Source organism: Heloderma suspectum, chromosome 3 (assembly GCF_057233095.1).
Source record: "Heloderma suspectum isolate Gila_16-S chromosome 3, 16-S_ref, whole genome shotgun sequence".
Classification (NCBI taxonomy): Eukaryota; Metazoa; Chordata; class Lepidosauria; order Squamata; family Helodermatidae; genus Heloderma; species Heloderma suspectum.
In genome coordinates, this window is record NC_139460.1 from 130,180,130 (window position 1) to 130,203,166 (window position 23,037).

Here is a 23,037-nt window from a genome sequence, read left to right on the forward strand (position 1 = left end):
GTCTTCTCATGATGTGGCCAAAGTACTTCAGTTTTGCCTTTAATAGCCTTCCCTCAAGTGAGCAGTCTGGCTTGATTTCCTGGAGTATGGATTGGTTTGATCTTCTTGCAGTCCAAGGCACTCTCAGAATTTTCCTCCAGCACCACAGTTCAAAAGCACCTATCTTCCTTTACTCAGCCTTCCTTATGGTCCAGCTCTCGCAGCCATAGGTTACTATGGGGAATACCATTGCTTTCACTATGCGGACCTTTGTTGTCATTGTGATGTCTCTGCTCTTAACTATTTTATCAAGATTTGTCATTGCTCGCCTCCCAAGAAGTAAACGTCTTCTGATTTCCTGGCTGCAGTCAGCGTCTACAGTGATCTTTGCGCCTAGAAAGACAAAGTCTGTCACTGCCTCCATGTTTTTTCCCTTTGTTTGCCAGTTATCAATCCAGCTGGTTGCCATAATCTTGGTTTTTTTGAGGTTTAACTGAAACCCCGCTTTTGTACTTTCTTCTTTCACCTTCGTCATGAGGTTCCTAAGCACCTCCTCGCTTTCAGCCATCAAAGTGGTATCATCTGCATATCGGAGATTGTTAATGTTTCTTCCAGCGATTTTAAGTCCAGCCTTGGCTTCATCAAGCCCAGCACGTCGCGTGATGTGTTCTGCGTACAGGTTGAATAGGTAGGGTGAGAGTATACAACCCTGCCATACTCCTTTCCCAATCTTAAACCAGTCTGTTGATCCGTGGTCTGTTCTTACCGTTGCCACTTGGTCGTTATACAGATTCCTCAGAGGGCAGACAAGATGACTTAGTATCCCCATCCCACCAAGAACTTGCCACAATTTGTTATGATCCACACAGTCAAAGGCTTTAGAATAGTCAATAAAACAGAAATAGATGTTTTTCTGAAACTCCCTGGCTTTCTCCATTATCCAATGGATATTGGCAATTTGGTCTCTAGTTCCTCTGCCTTTTCTAAACCCAGCTTGTACATCTGGCAATTCCCGTTCCATGAATTGCTGGAGTCTACCTTGCAAGATCTTGAGCATTACCTTACTGGCATGTGAAATAAGTGCCACTGTTCGATAGTTTGAACATTCTTTGGTGCTTCCCTTTTTTGGTATGGGGATATAAGTTGATTTTTTCCAATATGTTGGCCATTCTTGTGTTTTCCAAATTTGCTGGCATATGGCATGCATCACCTTGACGGCATCATCTTGCAAGATTTTAAACAGTTCAGCTGGGATACCATCATCTCCTGCTGCCTTGTTATTAGCAATGCTTCTTAAGGCCCATTCAACCACACTCTTCAGGATGTCTGGCTCTAGCTCACTGACTACACCGTCAAATCTATCCCCGATATTATAATCCTTCCTATACAGATCTTCCGTATGTTCTTGCCCCCTTTTCTTGATCTCTTCTGCTTCTGTTGGGTCCTTGCCATCTTTGTTTTTGATCATACCCATTTTTGCCTGGAATTTACCTCCACTGTTTCTAATTTTCTGGAAGAGGTCTCTCGTCCTTCCTATTCTATTATCTTCTTCTGCTTCCGCGCATTGCTTGTTTAAAAATAATTCCTGATCTCTTCTGGCTAACCTCTGGAATTTTTCATTTAATTGGGCATATCTCCCCGTATCACTGTTGCCTTTTGCTTTCCTTCTTTCTTGGGCTGCTTCCAGTGTCTCAGCAGACAGCCATCTTGCCTTCTTGGTTTTCTTTTTCTTTGGGACGTTTTTTGTGGCCACCTCCTGAACAATGTTGTGAACTTCTGTCCATAGTTCTTCTGGGACACTATCTACTAAATCTAGTCCCTTAAATCTATTCTTCACCTCCACTGCATATTCATGAGGAATATTAGTGAGCTCATATCCAACTGATCTGTGGGTCTTCCCTATTCTCTTTAGTCTGATTCTAAATTGTGCAATAAGAAGGTCGTGATCTGAACTACAATCAGCTGCAGGTCTTGTTTTTACCAACTGCATAGATGTCCGCCACCTTTGGCTACAAAGGATGTAGTCAATCTGATTTCAGTGTCAACCATCTGGTGAAGTCCATGTATAACGTGTCTCTTAGGTTGTTGGAAGAGAGTGTTTGTTATGCACAGTGAGTTGTCTTAGCAAAATTCTATCAGCCTATGTCCTGCTTCATTTTGTTCTCCCAGACCATGCTTGCCTGTAATTCCAGGTGTCATTTGACTACCTACCTTAGCATTCCAGTCTCCTATAATGAAAATAACATCTTTTTTTGGCGTACTATCCAGTAGGTGCTGCAGATCCTCATAGAACTGATCTACTTCTGCTTTTTCAGCATCTGTGGTTGGGGCGTATATTTGGATCACTGTGATGTTAAATGGCTTACCCTGAATTCGAATTGAGATAATTCTGTCATTTTTTGGATTGTATCCAAGCACTGCTTTAACCACTTTATTGTTAATTATGAAGGCTACTCCATTTCTTCTGTGGTCCTCTTGTCCACAGCAGTAGATCTGGTGGTCATTTGATATGAAATGGCCCATTCCAGTCCATTTCAGTTTACTGACACCCAAAATGTCTATATTTAATCTTGACATCTCCCCAATAACTACGTCCAATTTGCCTTGGCTCATAGATCTTACATTCCAGGTTCCTATGATGTGTTGATCATTAGAACATCGGATTCGTCGTTCACCACCAGCACCATCGGCTGCTAGCCATCCTTTCGGCTTTGAGCTAGCTGCATCATCACATCTGCAGCTAGTTGAACTTATCCTCTGTTCCTCCCCAGTAGCATTTTGACCATCTTCCAACCTGGGAGTCCCATCTTCCGATGATATACCGACATATCTCTGGTTGTACTGATCCATTTAGTTTTCATGGCAAGAATACTGGGGTGAGTTGCCGTTTCCTTCCCCAGGGATCGTATTTAGTCTGACCTCTCTGCCATGACCTTCCCGTCTTGGGAGTCCCTTCACGGTTTAGCTCATGACATCATTGAGGTGCTCAAGCTCCAGCATCACGACAAGGGAACGATCTCCTTTGCTGAAGGTTCCTATACCTACAAGTGCTGATTTTCTTTAATTTGTAAAATGCATTCAAACTCCTAATCAAATAACTAATCGGATACTTAGAAGACAATGCAGAATTGTATGCTAGGTTAGTGGTGAAGATAGAGCAATGAGTGCTGATCTCTGGAATGGGGTGACATCTATGATTTTTTATTCAGACCTGTTGCCCTACTGTATGAAAGAAATCATGGATGTCAGAGGAGAACAGAATCTGGATACGGTGATGTGCGAACATAAAGCTACTGAATATATGGACCCAATTCAAGATCCAGGCACTGACACTGAACACTGGCAGGACCCTCCTCAGACACCCCTGATAGTGAAGAGATCTTTTATATTGGGTTTTTTTAAAAAATTCCTAAAGCCTTTCTTTACAGGCTTTGGGACTAATGAGCCAGTCCGCTTACACTTCTCAACACCTCTCAATATGCCACATGCAGAATGCCCCTCATAATCCGGGACACTTGAGAGGCACAGGTAGGACAAACTAGGCAGGAGAACTAGGTTCTTTCTCAAAAGGAAATGAAAGGAAAAAAGCCAGAAAAGAACAGGCAGTGAGCTTGATTAGGAATTACCTGTTTGTTGTTCTTATGTTATCATTAATACAAATGAAAGCATTATCAAGTTGCAACCATAAGAACATTAATGTATATTTTTTTGTTTTTCTCTGTGTGTGTGTGTGTATACACAGAAAAACAAAATAATATATGTTTTTCTACAATAAACAGAGAGAGAGAGAGAGAAAGAGAGAGAGAGAGAGCACGCACCCTGAGCTATTATTTCAGCTGAAGGGGAAAAATGTCCTTCCTGAGGCAATGCTGGCAGTTTTGGCTGCGTGAATGTATTGTATTTCAGCAATTCCTTCCAGACCTAGTCTAAATCAGTCACTTAGTGTATTTGTATAACAAAAGAACTACATTCATCAATCTTCCTACAGTAATGTTTACAGTCCCATTATAGCCCTTTTCCCCCAATCTCTTCAAATGAACAAGAGCTTTTAAATAAACATATTGCTCTTCTTTATTTACATAGTAGAGTTGTTAGCATGCAGATGTTTTTACAGTCCTTATCTTGTTCAGAACAGTTCTGAAATAATCCAAGGGCATTCACACAGCAACAAAACTGGGCTTTGCCAACAAGGTTACATCAACAGAGAGCCAAAACTAATTCTGGCTTTCTGGGAGTACCTTATGATATTTGTTGTTGTTGTTGTTGTTCAGTCGTTCAGTCGTGTCCGACTCTTCATGACCCCATGGGCCATAGCACACCAGGCCTTCCTGCCCTTCGCTCTCTCCCGGAGTGTGCTCAAGTTCATACTCATTGCATCAGTGATGCTATCTAGCCATCTCATCCTATGCCGTCCCCTTCTCCTTTTGCCTTCAATCTTTCCCAGCATCAGGGTCTTTTCCAGGGAGTTTTCTCTTCGCATTAGATGGCCAAAATATTTGAGCATCAGTTTCAGTATCTGTCCTTCCAATGAGCAGTCAGGGTTGATTTCCTTTAGGATTGACTGATCTGACCTGCTAGCAGTCCAGGGGACTCGTAAGAGTCTTCTCCAGCACCACAGTTAGAAAGCATCGATTCTTCGGTGCTCAGCCTTCCTTATAGTCCAGCTCTCACAGCCATACATTACTACTGGGAAAACCAGAGCTTTGATTAGACAGACCTTTGTCGGTGAGGTGATGTCTCTGCTTCTTACTATGCTATCTAGGTTTGCCATAGCTTTCCTCCCAAGGAGCAAGCGTCTTTTAATTTCATGGCTACAGTCACCACCTGCGGTGATCTTGGAGCTCAAGAAAATAAAATCTGTCACTGCATCCATTTCTTCCCCTACTATATGCCAGGAAGTGATGGGCCAGATGCCATGATCTTAGTTTTTTTAATGTTGAGTTTCAAACCAGCTTTTGCACTCTCCACTTTCACCCTCAACAAGAGGCTCGTTAGATCCTCTTTGCTTTCTGCCATTAGGGTGGTATCGTCTGCATATCTGAGGTTGTTGATAATTCTCCCGGCAATCTGAATTCCGAGCTGTGATTCATCCAACCCGGCGTTTCTCATGATGTACTCTGCATATAAGTTAAATAAGCAGGGCGACAATATGCAGCCTTGTTGTACTCCTTTCCCAGTTTAGAACCAATCGGTTGTTCCATGTCTGGTTCTTACTGTTGCTTCTTGTCCCTCATACAGGTTTCTCAGGAAACAGGTAAGGTGGTCTGGTACTCCCATCTCTTTCAGAATTTGCCAGAGTTTGTTGTGATCCACATAGTCAAAGGCTTTAACGTAGTCAATGAAGCAGAAATAGACATTTTTCTGGAATTCTCTTGCTTTCTCCATGATCCAGTGAATGGTGGCGATTTGATCTCTAGTTCCTCTGCCTCTTCGAAACCCAGCTTGTACTTCCGGTAGTTCTCGGTTCACATACTGCTGAAGCCTAGCTTGGAGGATTTTGAGCATCACCTTGCTGGCATGTGAAATGAGCACAATTGTACAGTAGTTTGAACACTCTTTGGCATTGCCCTTCTTTGGAATTGGAATGTAAACTGATATTTTCCAGTCTTGTGGCCACTGTTGAGTGTTCCAAATGTGTTGGCATATTGAGTGCAGCCCTTTAACAGCATCATCTTTTAGGATTTTAAATAGATCAGCTGGAATACTGTCATCTCCTCTAGCTTTGTTGATAGTAATGCTTCTTAAGGCCCACTTGACTTCACTCTCGAGGATGTCCGGCTCAAGTTCAGTGACTGCACTATCATGGCTATCAGGGACATTAAGATCTTTCCTGTATAGTTCTTCTGTGTATTCTTCTTAATCTCATCTGCTTCTGTTAGGTCCCTGCCTTCTTTGTCCTTTATTATGCCCATCTTTGCACAAAACGTTCCCTTGAGATCTCCGATTTTCTTGAAAAGATCTCTAGTCTTTCCCATTCTATTGTTTTCCTTGATTTCTTTGCATTCTTGGCCTTCTTGTCTCTCCTTGCTATTCTCTGGAACTCTGCATTCAGTTGGATATATCTTCCCCTTTCTCCCTTGCTTTTCACTTTCCTTCTTTCCTCAGCTACTTGTAAAGCCTCATCAGTCAGCCACTTTGCTTTCTTGCATTTCTTTTTCTTTGGGATGGATTGAGTTGCTGCCTCCTGAACAATATTACGGATCTCCATCCATAGTTCCTCAGGCACTCTGTCTATCAGGTCTAATCCCTTAAATCTATTCCTCACCTCCACTGTATATTCATAAGGGATATGATTTAGGTCATACCTGTATGGTTTAGTGGTTTTCCCTACATTCTTCAATTTCAGCTGAAATTTTGCAACAAGAAGCTCATGATCTGAGCCACAGTCAGCTCCAGGTCTTGTTTTTACTGACTGTATAGAGCTTCTCCATCTTTGGCTGCAAAGGACATAATCAATCTGATTTCGATATTGACCATGTGGTGACGTCCATGTGTAGAGTCGCCTCTTGTGCTGTTGGAAAAGAGTGTTTGCTATGATCAGCGTGTTCTCTTGGCAAAACTCTATTAACCTTTGTCCTGCTTCATTTTGTACACCAAGGCCATGCTTGCCTGTTATCCCGGTGATTTCTTGACTTCCTACTTTAGCATTCCAATCCCCTATGATGAAGAAGACATCTTTTTTTGGTGTTAGTTCTAGAAGGTGTTGTAGGTCTTTATACAACCAACCTCAGCTTCTTTGGCCTCAGGTTGGGGCATAGACTTGAATTACTGTGATGTTGAATGGTTTGCCTTGGATTCGTACTGAGATCATTCTATCGTTTTTGAGATTGTACCCCAGTGCTGCTTTTCCCACCCTTTTATTGACTACGAGTGCTACTCCATTTCTTCTAAGGGATTCTTGCCCACAGTAGTAGATATAATGGTCACCTGAATTAAATTCACTCATGCTTGTCCATTTTAGTTCGCTGATTCCCAAGATATCGATGTTCAATCTTGCCATCTCATGTTTGACCACCTCCAGCTTACCTTGATTCATTGATCTGACATTCCAGGTTCCTAAACAATATTGTTCTTTACAGCATCAGATTTCCTTTTCGCCACCAGACACATCCACAGCTGAGTGTCCTTTCGGCTTTGGCCCAGCCGCTTCACTCTTTCTGGCGCTACTTAGAAATACCCTCTGCTCTACCCCAGTAGTATATTGTACACCTTCCGACCTGAGGGGCTCATCTTCTGGCGTCATATCTTTTAGCCTTGTGATACGTTCCATGGGGTTTTCTTGGCAAGAATACTGGAGTGGGTTGCCATTTCCTTCTCCAGTGGACCACATTTTGTCAGAACTGTCCGCCATGACCTGTCTGTCTTGGGTGGCCCTGCACGGCATAACTTATGGCTTCACTGAGTTACGCAAGCCCCTTCGCCACAACAAGGCAGTGATCCATGAAGGGGACTTTATGATATACATGTTTTCAAATTCTTGTTGAACAAATTCATACTTTATATTTTCAGGTATACACTTTGAAATATACTAGGTATACACCTAAAGAGAAAATGTATGAAGAGGCCCTTACAGATGGGGAACTGAATGCAAGATAGGTACCTGGCCACGGGCCCCCAGCAACCTTTAGGTTGAAAAAAAAGTCCTACAGAAAAAAGTCCTACATCTCTCAGCATGTCCCAGCCAGAAGGCTGGCTGTGGCATGCTGGGAGTCATAGGACTGTCTTCTTTCTAAACATGCATAGGATTTGCACCCTTAGGGTCCAAAGTTTAGACTATGGGCTACTTTAAGCATCGCAGCAGCTGTGTGGAAGCTGCTGATTGATACATTCACATAGTGGTGAGTTCATGCAAAGGCAGGGGAAAACATTGAGACACACTGACAAGGGGTTGGATCCAAAACCATTGTTCTGCCAAAAAAAGGATACCTCTTGTAGAACAGGACTTCTCCCCATCTTCTTCCCCCTCCAACTGCCCTCATGCTTTCCAGAGCAGATTTTGCAGGCGTGGGGGGGGGGGCTGCATTGGGGAGGAGAGGATGGGCAAGTCCTGTTCCTCAAGTAGTATCCTTCTAGTGGTGGAATAACAGTTCTGGATCCAACTCAGTGTGGATCCTACAAATCATATGGAATCTCTCATAACAGCACTGCACATTTCTGGCAATTATTTGGAGATACAGGGCATGGAGGGCAAAAAATACCATCCTGATGGGTCTCCACATCACAATAAGAATACAGCCCTCATCACCCTCCTGTTATTTTCCCATTGAGAAACAAGAGCACTAGACAAGGGAAAACCACAGGTTCACAACAGAATCAAAGCTCAGTAAGAGAAGACATCTCTGGAGGCTAGATTAACCTCTCCAGGCTCCAAGTAGCATAGGAGCTCACCTCCTCTCGCTCTCCTGTATTCCCCCTCACTGGAAAAAAACAGCTATGCAAGGTATGTGGCATCCTTGGAGAATTGTAAATGGAAACTATGGTAGAGCCCATATTTCTCTATTTACTCTTCATTACCTTCACATATTACACTGTTTAAGTATACACCTAAAAATGTGAAGTGTGAATGTGACAAATGGGTTTTAAAACATGCATATCAATCATACAGATAAGTTCATCTAAGAGCCAGGATTGGCTGTTCAGTGTACCCTCAATGACAAGCTCAGGGTTGTTGCTTTGTAATGCATGAAACAGCTCTCCGGCTTGCAAAATAGTAGCAGCAGTGATAAATTTTTTAGCTTTTCAGTTATCTCTGGGCAGATAGCCCACTTCTAAATCTCTATAGTAGCTCAGAAAACCTTGTTGATGTTATTTATATTTTAGTAAAGTTCTTGGTCCTTATGATACAGTTGAGGGTGATAATAGCTGAAGGGAATTTTGGCACTGACTTCCAAGAAGAGAGTAGTCCGATAATTTATGAATTTGTGAAAGCTGATAAAGTGAGGAGTGGGTGGGGTGGGACAGAATGGCTGCCACAACTGCATTAGCTAAGTGAGTATCTTTCTTTAAAAGAAAAAGAAAAGAACACATGAAATACAGACCACCTACAAAAATCTAGATCTCAGATGTTTCTTTTTTTTTCTATCGAACTATACATCTCAAGTTTCTGTCATTTAAGGAGATTAAAGAATGTAAGACTCAGTGGTTTTATCTGTTTTGCTTCCAAAAAAAATCCACCTCTGGTGAAAGCCAGGAAATTGAACCAAGTCTGTAAGTGTAAAGTTAAAGTATTATCAAGCTACGTTTCATCATTGAGTCTTTTATTAGTCTTCTAGAATATTCAGCGCATTAGCTAACTTTTCCTTTCTATGTGCGTGGGTGTTTAAATCCCAGTGGCCAATAAGCCATTTTCTTACATACATAGAATGTGAGAATCTGAGAGTCCTGCTCAATAATCTAACCAATTTAGTGCTCATTTCATTTCTATTACCTAGAAAACTTTATCGATGCAGCATTGCAGTAGTTTTGTGATAAGGAAAAAAATGTTTATTTAAAACACCATGAAAAACTCTATTTCTTTTAACATTAAAGGTTTTTTTAAGTCATCCATTTCATTAGGCAAACCTCAGAATTTCTTCACTGTTTATACATCACCCAAACTTTCAGAACTGTGGTAATGTTTCATAGAGCCTTCCTAATTAATGTAAAAATTGATTACATGGCTGAGCTCAGTCTTTAAAAGCATTCCCTGTGCCTGCTTGAAAACCAAACGTAGGATGAAAGTGTTCCATAGGGATGTACTATGGAAAGACTGGAAGCTTTATCACGCTAAATTGATCTATATCATCTTTCTGTTAAAAAATCTCTTTCAACATCTTCAGAACTTTTGTAATGCCTTTTTACTGCAAATGTTCTGATGATTTAGAACCACCTTGCCCTGGCCATTGGGTCCACCATTTTCTTAGAGTGCCTTCACACAATCATGTATGAGAGGGGAAAGTCACCTGATTGAACCTGTAACTTTCCCTGACCTTTAGGAACATGCCTTCAGGTGATCAAATCATAATAGCAAGGTTATTTTTTATCACTTTTCATAATGGGGTTTAATATAACCTGGTCATGTGGGAGCACATTTATGAGAATATTTTAACCACCAAGGTAGAAGTCCAGGATCACCCAATGGTAGAGCTGTGGGATATGCTGGATGTGGGGCGTCCCCTGACACTTCTGATTTTGGCATTAATTGACTGAGATATGTAAAGATGAAGATCCTACAACAGTACGCAGCACTGTGTTGATGCCCCCTTGACCCCCTCAGGCAGACACCAGGACTTGGCTCTCTTGCCGTATTCCTTCCAGTGCTGCTGTTGCTGCTATGGCGGGGGAAAGTAGTTGCAGCCCTTGGCTGTCTGACAGAAGACCAACAGCACACTGGCAGGCTGCTGTTGTGATTGGTTAAAGCATGGACCCATGTAGGACTCAGCAAAGCCCAGATAGGAAAATTAATCCAGGTAGAAAGTGGAGAGAATGATTTAAAATGGAAAAAGGTAGTGAAGTCTGAGCCGCACCAGTGAGTAGAATAAAACAGTTGGAGAAAGCTGAATCAAGCTGTTTAGGAGCTAAGCATCTAGCCCCAAAAGCTAGTTCAGAAACAATGGCTAGCTGCATCCTTAAAAGCTGAAGAAGAGACAAGGTCAAAGTAAGAAATCCCTTGTTCTCTCAGAAAGAAGGCAAACATGCAGACTGTGGCCTAAAAGGCCCCCAAACTAGCAAAAGTCTGTTACCAAAATTTACAGCTATGCAAAACGAGAAGAACAACAAAAAAAAACTGAACACAAATGTCTTCTTCCTAGGGTTCAGCCTCTTTTTGAGTCACTGACTCCCTAAACGCTCTCGCCTTCAGATTGGCCTTTTTCCTTCTTTTCAGTTTGCAATTAGAAATTTGGTTCTGGATTGGTGAAAGACATATTAGGTGGGCAGAAACTGTGTTTTTTTCATAGTTTTAGGCAGCTGATGTTACCTTAGGCCTTATCGGGATATATGGTAACATTCCAGAGTCATGGAACTGATAGCTGCAGGGAGCAACAAGCATTGTAACTTCTTCTTCTAGTGGCCTATTGTTCCACAACTCGACCACAGCTTTGTCAGCATGATTGCCTGCATCTCAGACTCTAGGCAGCAAAACTTTCTGCCCTTAAGGAAAGACAGGCCTGCTTGTGAACCAAAGTTTCACTCCCAATCCATTCCATGGCTTCTTTCTAAGCCCTCTGTTCCCAGCACTTGAATCCAAAAAGGGACCTGAGTAACAATGGGCAACATCAGGGCATCCAGGGGCCACTTCCCACCCTTGGAGTCCCCCTCTCCATATGGGCCGCACTCCTAACGCCACTGCCCTATCACAGAAATTTAGTCGTGCAGCAGCAGATAAGATTGATAGTTTGCTGCTGAATTTTGGTGGCAACCTGGTATGGAGCCTTAAAAAGGACAAATTTAGCTTGAAAACAAGTTTAATTTGTCCTTTCTAAGGCTCTGTAGTGGTTTGCCACCAAAAATCAGCAGGAAACTGCTGGTTTTCTTGCCATTGCACTGACAAATTCAGGAGCTGGGGCAGTGAGGACGGCACAAGAGGACAAGGGGGGACGCATGAGCCCATGGGCCAGATGTTGCCCACCTCTGGTCTAGGAGCATCTGTTGTTGCAGAACTTCTGACGCTAAGAAGATGGGGACTTGATCAGTCCCCTGGATGAGGGACTACCAGGACCCTCTTAAAGAATAGGATATTATTTTTTGAAAAACCAACTTTTAAAAATTCTAATTCTTTTTAAAAGCAAACCTTGAAAGCAGAATATAATGTGTACCATAATCACATACTGTATGTGCAGATTAGCGTCATTTGTTACATTTGTAGCCTGTTCTTTCTCTAAGGCGGTCAGGATAGAGGGTTTTTAGCCACAAACTAACCCTGTGAGGTAGGTTAAGAGAACTACTTGCCCAAAACCTCTTCAGTGAATTTCATGTCTGAGCATAGATTTCATGCACAGTGTTTGATCCTGGATCCCTTATCCAAGATACACATGCACACGCACATATACATACACCTTCCACATTTGTTTGTACTGTGCTTTTGTAGCAGTAGAATTTGGAACTAAAATGAGCTGTATTGAGAAATTCACCCAGTTTGCATGTAACCACAGCAAATCATGGGTTAATTAATTAACAAACCCACAATTTGCTGCAGCATGTGCCAGGCACATTCCAGAGCCATTTTGAATATTCTACCCCTGATTAGGCCAACTGGGGGTTTGTTATGTGACATTCGAACTTGGACATTATAGGTTAATCATGGATTAAACAACCCACAGTTAACCTACAATTAGTAGTTAGATTACGTGGGTTGTTTAACCTATGATTAACCTATAGTGTCTGGGTTCAGACATCATGTAGCAACCCTAATCAGCACGATCGAGGGTTGAATGTTCAAAAAGTCTGTGGAACATGCCCAGCATGCACTGTGGCAAATGGTGGGTAAGTTAACCAAACATTTGTTGCCATTATGTGCAAATGGGCCCATTAAGTGTGATTTAGTGGTTAGGTGTCAGACTGGGATCAGGGAAACCTGGTTTCAAATCAGGATGTCCTTGGGCCTATTACTATCTCTGAGCCTAACCTAACTCACAGAGTTGATGTGAAGATAAAATGGGAGAAGGCAAGAGAAACATGTATGGTACCCTGAACTCCTGGGCGGGAGGAAAGGATAACATGTCATAAATAAATATTTGTGAAAGCTTTAGCCTAGCTACAGCTTAGAAGATCTGATGAGAGGACATTGGGTCTTCAAGGGCATGTTGATTTCTTGTTCTCATGGCACAAAGGCCTCCAATACTAGTATTTAACCAGATCAGCCAAAAAGAAGGAAGAAAAATGGCAAAGAGGCAGCAATCCTGAAACCACATCCAGTTTCTTGTTGCACCGAGCTTTTGAACAATCATTTGTCACTGTGGAATTATCAGATGGTGCTCTGTTTTCCCCATGAGTAGAATCAAATAATATTGCCTTTTCAAATTCCAGCTGTTTAGAGTTGCATTTTCCCCTCTAGATGAGTAATTTGTGGTTATTACACTGGATACTCAATACAACCTCCACTGGTGCATCACCTTTACAACACATAATGATGTAGCTCTCTTAGCAAAGGTGATTTGCAAATGCTGCTCACTTTCTTGTTTACTTTTCTGCCTAGCTAAAATCTTCCCTGCTTTAACAAAACATATAATATAATGTCAGAAGCCCATGTCTTAATTTGATGATGATAGGGATACAAAATGGGTGATGCTCATTTAAAATCGTGTAATCAAAATGTCTCGCTTTGAATTTTTGTTTGATCTCTATGCAGAAAGAAAAGAAAAGTGGACTATTGAAACTTCTTGCAGGAGCGTCAACAAAAAAGAAATCCCGCTCTCCTCCATCAGTGTCACCAACACATGACCCCCTGGCAGTGACGGAGGGAATGCTGCAGGGTGCCATGGGACCTGAACTGTCCTCTCTCTCGAGCCATGGAAGGGCGGGTTCGTGCCCAATAGAAAGTGAAATGCAAGGAACAATGGGGATGGAACCTCTGCACAGAAAGACGGGCTCCTTGGATTTGAATTTTCCTATTCCTTCTCCCATAAGGCAGCTGCCAGCTTCAATGGCAGCCATTCGTCCAGAACCTAAGCCATTGTCTCGAGAAAGGTACGTCGACCAAGCACAAACATGCTGTAAGGCAGTTGCTCTTGCTCACACCTTTACATCTGCATACAATGCCAGCATACACAGATGTTAAAAACAACCTTTTCATTTCGTTGGAACACTCGTGTTCACTGGAAGACCAGTTCACTATCAGTGCAATCCTAGGCCTGTCTACTCATAAGTAAGCCCCACTGAATGCAATGGGATTTAATTTCAGGTAAATGTGCATAGGATTGCAGCCTATGTCATTTTGCCTGCTGGAACCTCTCTCTCTCTCTCTCTCTCTCTCACTCCCTCCCTCTCCCCAGTCTCTCATCACAACTCCAAAGATTTTGCTGGATGCTGACAAATTTTCTAGGTGGTGCCAAAATCCCTTCTCAATCTTTCCACCAGCTTTCAGCAAAACTGAACAGTTACAGTCAATTCCAGTGGCTTCAGCACAGCCGCAAACTCTCGTGCTCTTGAGCATCATCACAACTCCACCACCCACTGTTGGTATTTAATAAGTTCTAGATAAAGAGTTACAGGGGCTCAAAGCTGTCAGGGAAGAAAAGCACCTTAATTCTAGAAGCCCTGAGGTGTGTATTTGGGTGGGTGGTGTACTCTGTTTATTCACTGGTGAGAAAATGAACCTCTTCAAGGGCCTTTTCTTATATTCCAAGTTTAAGCCCTGGCACTGAAACAGATGCTTGGGTGCAATCCTGGCACAAACTAAGATCTCTCCACTCTCCTTTGTCCAAATCCCAAGCACAGTTGTGCTTGAATGTCTGGCAAGTGTGTCTCCTGTCCTTGGTGGACAGGACACCTTGGTATAGCCAGGTGCTTATTCCGCCCCTGGCACAACCACGGTTTGCTGGGTATCCCTGGGCTACCTGCTAGTTTTTCTGTAATTGGCTTTCCACAATCCAGTGGTGTGATTTCCTCCCAATGCAAAAAGCAGTGTCAAAGGAGCAACTTTCATCAGAGCCACAGCAGAGGAGGAAAGGGTTAAATTTCCCTCCCCACCTGGCTGTGATCACATTAATTATTTCAGCCTTCACATACACACAAACAGTTGTTATTTGCATTTTAAAGAACTTGCACATTAAGTGCAAAAATCCATTTAACCTAGTTTGTCCCTCAGAGACCATGCAAAAAGGCCCTATATTGTTGTTGTTGTTGTTCAGTCGTTCAGTCGTGTCCGACTCTTCGTGACCCCATGGACCATAGCACGCCAGGCCTTCCTGTCCTGCACTCTCTCCCGGAGCGTGCTCAAGTTCATATTCATTGCATCGGTGATGCTATCTAGCCATCTCATCCTCTGCCGTCCCCTTCTCCTTTTGCCTTCAGTCTTTCCCAGCATCAGGGTCTTTTCCAGAGAGTTTTCTCTTCGCATTAGGTGGCCAAAATATTTGAGCTTCAGTATCTGTCCTTCCAATGAGCACTCAGGGTTGATTTCCTTGAGGATGGACTGATTTGACCTCCTTGCAGTCCAGGGAACTCGTAAGAGTCTTCTCCAAAAGGCCCTATAGCAGGCTTTTAAATGGCCAGTCAACTGTGGAGAATAAGCAGTTGTTTCCAGGCAAGCAAGTTTTCCAAATGTTGGTTCTTTCTTTGTGAGATGACAATTGGCATAGGAATGTTTGGGCAGGAGGGCTAGTGCAATCATTTTGCAGATTTATTTGCAAGGCTGTTCTATTTGACTACTCCCAAGACAGATCAATAGGAACATTCCCAGACTCAAAAGCAGAGAGGCCTGACCCCTCACACTGTTGTATTTCTAGCAAAAAACTGAAAACTTATGTTTATTATTCAATTTTCATTTTTTCCTTTTAACCAAGCATGATGATGGGAATGGAAGTTAAACAAAGGCAGGATTGTGAAGTTATAGGACAGAACAGCTTGAGAACCCTTCTATGTGCTCATTGCTTGATATTATTACAATGAAGTGCAAATGGTTTTATACAGATGGATCCTTAAAACAATTCAGATAGTGCTAATTGCGCTGTGTAGCAGTTGAGAATTTACTTCTGATTTCTAGGCATTTTGATTTCCACAGTCTTAAGTCTGAGAATAACTTCTAATTGAAATAATCTTAATTATACTCAGCAGGCACAATTTCCTAATTGATTTATGAATTAACTTCTATATCACTGGTTTATCTGCGTTCACTAACAGATCATATGGTTCTTTATGCCTCTAAATGAGGAATATTAATTACCTTTGCACACTAGGAAGGATAATACATAGCCCTGGAATCATCTGAGCAGCTACATTAAACACTTGTCTGGAAGTTCATTCCACATCCATTTGTGCTCATTAAATCACCAAATTGCTCAGAAGTACCATTTAAACAACAAAAAAAATTACATATGTGAAGCTGCATTTCACATCTGGCAGCATAGGGACTTCTCCCTGTCTGAACTGCGCATGCACACACACAGGTTGAGGAGCCACTGCAGGGTGTAAACCTTCAGCATGTGTCCAGTCCATGCCATGTGTTCCCAAGTGTTCCTTAATTAGAGCCTTCACACTTTAGTCTTAAGTATAATCATGAAGTCCCAAGCTACACATGGTGGCAGCGTAACTGTGTCTTTAAACACAGGTCTTCCCCATCCAGATGTAATGGGGACACATTTGGAAGGGGCAAAGTGGTTCACGGCTGCAGCGTGCCCAGCTGCCCCTCCCTGCAGGCACAGCTGGGTATCAATACCAGAAGTGAGCCCAGGTGAGAGAGAAGCTCCTGTGGAATGGGCTATACAGGGAAAAGTCACCAGGGGAGCGGGGGAATCAGCAATCCCCAGCTGTGTATCCCTTTGACCGCCACCCACTTTACACATGAATGAGGCAAACTTGCACTTAAAGACATGGGGCTACTCCCACCACCGTGTGTAGGTTGCTCTGGAATAGAGATCGTTGAGCTTCCAACAGCTCTCCTCAGAGTAACTCAGAATTTACCTAAATTCTTCAGGAGGCTTTTTCCCACTCTTAAAGAAAATAATGGAACCATTAGTTACAGTGGGGATGAGGGGAAATCCTGCAGGGGAAATGGGGGTGAGAGGCAAAAACCAGCCCCTGTGGCCTGATTTTGCCTCGTAAGCATTAATTGCTGTGGCAGTGGTGGGGAAACAGTGGCCCTCTCAGTAGTTTTCTCATGCCAATGTAAACTAAAGGAGCTGTTCCCTTCATTAGCTTGCATTGGAATGGGGGTAAAACTGCAGGGGCAAAAACTGGGGCCTGGGTGGAGGGCTTGACCACCCACTTATCCTTAGCAGGGCTTGGGACCTTCTCCCCAGCCCCCAATTTCGCCCCTGCATTGGTTTTTTCTGCCTCTGCACAAAAACATAATGGAATGAAGCAGCTCCAGTAGCTTGTATTGGGGCTGGAAAAACAACACCGTAGGACTTCCCTTCTCAAGGGCTTGACTTTAAGCGCTCAGGAAAGGAATTTCAGGGGCTGGAATTCTTGTGTCCTGTTTGGCTTTGTCTTTCAAACACCCTGACTTCAAATCCAAGCTGGACTTGACAAACTCTCGCATCAACCCTGGTCCTAAATAAGCAAAGATTACCTACCATTCATGGCAAGAAGGAAAAGCATTTAATGAATGCAGTGCATTTGTGTGATTTTCCAAGTCTCAAAGTCTTTGCTTGTTGTCATCCCTATTGATTAACTGAGGCAAATTTTAATCTCTATACATTTTTAAAGGGTCACACTGATTAATTGATTGCCACTCTAGTTCAGAGTCTACTGTGCTTTCTGTATTTTACATAAGATTTTACATAAGAAACTAATCAGCTGTAGGGGCTTAGATTTCCTTCCTGTTAGTGCATTCTAGGCAGCATTTATTCCCACTATATTTCCCTAACACCTGCTTCCTTCCAGTGCTACTTTACTGAACACATAACTATTGTATTTGGAACAACTGAGAAAAGCCAATTTCACCACTGCAAGAGCTGTCAAAAGTTGCCTAGGAAGTACTGGTATGCTTAAAGGCTATTTTACTCTTCCTGGCCCTTGAGACTGCATTTGTCTGTTCTGGATGATCAGTGGAGCTGGAGCATAGAGACTGAAGGCCTAACTATTTATTTTTTTATAGTTTGCAAAAATACAAAGGCAGATGCAACAAAAAGCTTGAGAGGACAGCAAACCCATATGTGCCTATGTGAGTGTGCATGCATATACATGTATCCCTTTAAAGTTTCACCTTTTGTAAATTGGAAATAAGAGCAGCTCCTTATGGGGAAAGTTGTTAAGAAGTCTGATTCTCCATCTGCTTTGTAAAGCATGCTGAGAACCTGAGCCAATGTGGAGTATTTTTGCCACTACATTGCACATAAAGAGCTCTGAGTAAGGTGATAGCTTGCTCTTTCTTTTGCCAAAATGATGTGGCCCAATAAACTATACCCAATTTTGTATGTTTGGTTATGCACATCCATACACAGTTGCAAGATTTGAAACCTGGCATCATTTTAGCTAGAATTGCTCTAATCTAATAATGTAATTAGTCAACACTGAAGCAGCATGTCTAAAATAATGGGAACATTCATTTGCATAATGGCTGAAATTGGCAACGCTTCCTAAAGTAAGTGTAGCAGATCTGCCAATGACAGTATGATAGACTGTTTCTTCATAGCCAGTGAGCAGCTCACATTTCAGCCCCTATTACTTGCCTTTGCACACGTGGAAGACGTGACAACCAGATTTACTGGTGGAAGGAAACGATGAGCAATTGATTTTGGATGGCTTTGAAGCACAGTCTACATGATTGTGTTATGTCAAGATAAACAGATTTTCTTCAGGACATTTAGAGCACTTCTCACTTCTACAAAGCCTAGTGTGTTGATAAGCAGCATGAGTCTCAGCCATGTTGTGGTGACCCATCCTGATGCAGCACCATCTTGTGGTGACCTGATGGTGCTGCATTGTTGAAACTAAGTGGGTATGGACCTGATCCATGCCTAGGCAAGAGACCACTGCAAGCCATTCTGAGCTTGCTAAAAAGATAATGAAATAGAAGTATAATAAAATAAGTGACTTACAAAAATACTTTTTTGGCTAAAAAACAGGATATAAATATACCCACTCAGTAATTAAATAATTATATACATTGAGGTGAAACAACTCTTCACTAGGATATCCCAGCACTGTGGCCACCAAACGTGGTGAAACCATGTAGGTTTTCTGCTGCTGTTCCCTTTTCAAATACTCTGAGACTTGGATCTATGGAACTCATTGCCACAAGGCCATCTCAAGTATAAAAACCCTTAATCATAAAACCGATGCCACCAAAATAAACCTTTTCCATCTTAAATACCTCAGTAGCATAGTAACTGAGGCATAGGCAGGGGACTTACACCACCAAGAGAAACAACATGAACAAAACTAAGACGTTTGTTAACGTATTTATATACACAAGGCGATAGTGTACTATCGAAATAATAGGATGGGACTGCTTAAATGTACTTAAATATCCTTGGTTACTGTGCCCAATAAGACAGTTTCCCCTGCTAATAAGCTTTCAATATCTTCCCCCCTCCCTTGGTCCAGTTCCCCTAAATGCCACCCCAGCCAATACCCCACAACCAATCTTCCTCTGCCTTCAGCCTCTCCTCTTGCTCTTGCTTCAAGGATGATGATACTGTATCAGGAATCACTTGTTGAAGTTCCCTCTGGTCAGACCTCTGACTGAATCCCGCTGGTGCTGGGCTCTGTTATCCGCCTAAAGTATCACCACAACCTCACAGCCTGGCCTCCTGCTCTCCACAGCAAGCAGCTCTGGATTCCACGTCTCCCTCCCTCGAGAAGTGTTCTCTCAGACTGGCTTTCTCTTTTCCCTTCCCTGAGCACTGCTCTCTTCAGCTAACTACCAGTAATTCCAACTCGCTGTCATCTACTCTCCAATTCTCCTGAACAGTGGGCCGGTCTGCATGTCATGATAAGCCACCCTGAAAATAAGCTACTGTGGGTTGGTTGTTTGCTCACTAACCCACATTACTCCCAACAGACTATCCAGTCCTCTGCAGCTTGCCATGGCTTGTTTCCCCCTTAGTCTTCCTGTCCGTTCCTGGCACAAATGCACTCATTAGCAGAGTTTGTTTTATAGAATATTTTTTTTCACCTTTGGGGAGATTTGCGCAAATTTAATTTAATGTATTGATTTAATCTAACTTTCGGGAAGATTTATGCAAATTTTATGCAAAGCACAGTAACTGCGAATTTGTGCAAATCTCTCCAATAGATAAAAATATAAAAAGTAAAGTTACATTTGTGCAAATCTCCCCAAAGAAGAAAAAAATAACATTGAATACGCACAAATCTGAATGTTGGTGTGGGGGGGGTGCCTTTGTCTAGGGAGATGATGAAGGGGGGGAACTAAATTGACTAGTGACATTTCAAGACATAACAGAGAGGAGATCATCGTTAGGGAGATCGTGAGGAGCGACCAAATTTTTCACCATTCTTGCCAGGCAGCTCTGTCCTTTCCAATAAGGCACACACAGGCCATTGTGCCAGTTCACACATCACAACAAGCCACTCTGAAAACAAGCCAACCTGAACAACCCAACAACAAGCTATGGGTTTTCAGGGTGGCTTGTGCATGGTTAACAAACTACGCTGAGGAAACCATGCAGGTTTGGACGTCATGACAAGCCACACTGAAACAAACAAGACTGACAACCCACTGTGGGTTGTTGTGTCATGTGAACCAGGTCAGTCTATAACACACTTCCCCTGACCTTCTTTAAATCCCCAGGCCAGTCATGTTCCTTATGGAACTTCTAACTGCCAGTCATCTTTATTGACCCACCTGACCAGTCGAAACAAAGGTAACTTCTCCCTCCCTAGACATTTTAAACAGCCTGAAGCCTCCCTTCATAAGCCACTGCAACCAAGGCAACCACAACTGTTTAAGTCTCCATATACAGTAACAAAACTAGGCCTCTCGCCTACTCAATTACATTATAGCCTCACAGAGGTCACACAAAGTATTTAATGAAACAGTAACAGAGATGCATTCCAATCCAAAAAGCAAAACAAATGACAGAGTCACAAAAGTGGTTGTTTCATTGTGTGCTTGCCCAGTGTTTCGGAGAACAAGTCTCCTTCCTCAGGGACTGCCTGCAACATAACAAACTATAGAAATCTTAAAACATTCTTACATAAAAACGAAACAGCATATAGCACAACACCAAGGAAGGAAAGGAAAGATTCCTCTTGTGCAAGCACCGAGTCATTACTGACCCCTAAAGGGACGCCGTTTTTCCTCTGCGTTTTCCTGGCAGACTGTATAGTGGGGTGGTTCGCCATTGCCTTCCCCAGTCATGACTACTTTTCCCCCAGCAAGCTGGGTACTCATTTTACCAACCTTGGAAGGATGGAGGGTGAGTTGACCTGAGCCGGCTACCTGAAAACCAGCTTCCGCTGGGATCAAACTCGGGTCGTGGGGGGAATTTCGGTCGCATTACTGACGCCTACCACTCTGTGCCACACAAGGCTTCTGGTACACCAAGGACAAAATACAAATAAATACATTCACTTCTACAAATTCAAATAAGAAAAATAATATTCTATTATCAAAAACATAAAACCGCCTTCCAACTGCAGAAATGCCAACCTATCAAATAGTTTTTACCTGCACTATCTGTATCAACTTCAACTGACCATTAAGTCCTCACTAGTAAGTTCCCCAGTCATCTTTATATCTGATTTCCACAGGGCTCTTCTCAAAAGGCAAACCACCACATTTTTCTCACACAGATTCCCAGGGACTATCTCTGAATGCCCTTGAGACCAATAAAATACACAGAAAAGGAAAAAGTCATAGGAAAGGAAGGAGTTGTATTTAAACATAACGTAACCAAACAAACAAATATACACAGCATTTCTTCACAGACAGACAGACAGACATAAATGTATTAAGTATGCATGAGCACTTTCCACATCATCGTATGGTTGCTGGTTCCAGATGTTACTGCTGCTGTGTGGATCTCTCACCATTTGAAAGTGGCAGTCATGAAGTGCTCCCTGATCATCTGCAATAAGGTATTTTCTTCTTTCTTTAAAGGTATCGTGTTGTGGTCCCTTATCCCCCGCAAAGTGAAGCTGAGATTGAACTGAAAGAAGGCGACATTGTATTTGTCCACAAGAAAAGGGAGGATGGTTGGTACAAAGGGACATTGCAGCGGAATGGTAGGTCAGGCCTTTTCCCAGGAAGCTTTGTGGAGAGCTTCTGAAGGCTTTCTGGACTTGGGGGACATTTCAGAGGAAATTCCATAGCACAAAAAAAGCAACAGCAAAGGGAAACTTTCCTAATATCTACTGCCATAAGAACTGTAATTATTATTTCCAAAGACTCTTCAGGCTCTTTGGGATTCAGCCCTGGAGACGAGGTTTCTTGCTGTGCTTTCAAACCCACGTACCGTACATGCAGCAGTATGTTGGAGTAGTGCCTTCCACTTGGAATCAAAGACTGAGGGGACACACGTTCGAGTTGTATCTAAGCTAAAATCCAGCCACTATACTTTGTGTAAATGATAGAGAAAATATGTTTTAAAAAAAGAAAAGAAACTTGTTTTATTGCTGTAATTTATTTGTCTGAGCTGCAGTGTTCTTATTACTGGCCTATGCAAGAGGGATTGAGTTTCAAGAGGAGAGCTAGGAGACTCTTGAACAATTAACTTGTTTGTTTCTGTAGGTGGGAATAAAGAAGCGTATGGAGGAAATAAAGCTCATTCACGTATTGTTTGGCTAGACAGAATTAGGGCACAATCCTATGCATATCTAGACAGAAAAACATCCTATAACTCCCAGCATCCCTTGACCCAGCTGTGCTGCCTGGGGAATGCTGGGAATCATAGAACTTTTTTCTGTCTAAGCTTGCATAGGATTGCACCTTTAGGGGCCTAAAACATTACTATTGTTCCTTTCTAGAGATACCTCAAAAATACTCTGCTTAAGAATACCAGCCAGATCATGACCAGCTCATGACAAGCCAAGGGGCACTGCATGCAGGCTTTTTCCATGACTGTCACACTCCAATAGTTATGTTAGTTGGCCTCCAGCACATCAGACGTTTCTTTTCTAGAGCCATCTCTGCTGGACTGACCCTCAACAACTATATGAGATTTTAGTTAGCCGAGGAATACTTCTTTGCCCAATCTTCTTGCAGCATTTTAATTTTGATTGTTGCTTTACTCTATCATCATTTTAGACAGGAGGGATTTTAAAAAATACAATATACTTTTCTAATGCAAGGAATGTTATATATAACATATTCCGTATAGATGAGGAAATTCCTACTTTGCAAACTACTGTTTATTTTTTTTAAAACCCACTTAGGAAATGTTTGGTTTAGCATACCAGAAATAACTGTTATTATGTTTAGCAAACATACAAGATCAAACCATTGCCAAATGG

General features: G+C 42.4%; 1 protein-coding gene across 1 annotated transcript in view; it reads left to right on the forward strand.

Moving 5' to 3' along the window:
* The window catches only part of SH3RF3 (SH3 domain containing ring finger 3), a 304,545-nt gene extending 282,373 nt beyond the window's left edge, over positions 1-22,172 (forward strand). Inside the window, exons 9-10 of the mRNA XM_084844525.1 lie at positions 13,307-13,644; positions 21,686-22,172. Of these exons, the coding sequence (XP_084700651.1) occupies positions 13,307-13,644; positions 21,686-21,854 (507 nt within the window). The 3' untranslated portion in view covers positions 21,855-22,172. The remainder of the gene's footprint in view (positions 1-13,306; positions 13,645-21,685) is intronic.
* The last annotated feature ends 865 nt before the right edge of the window (positions 22,173-23,037 follow it).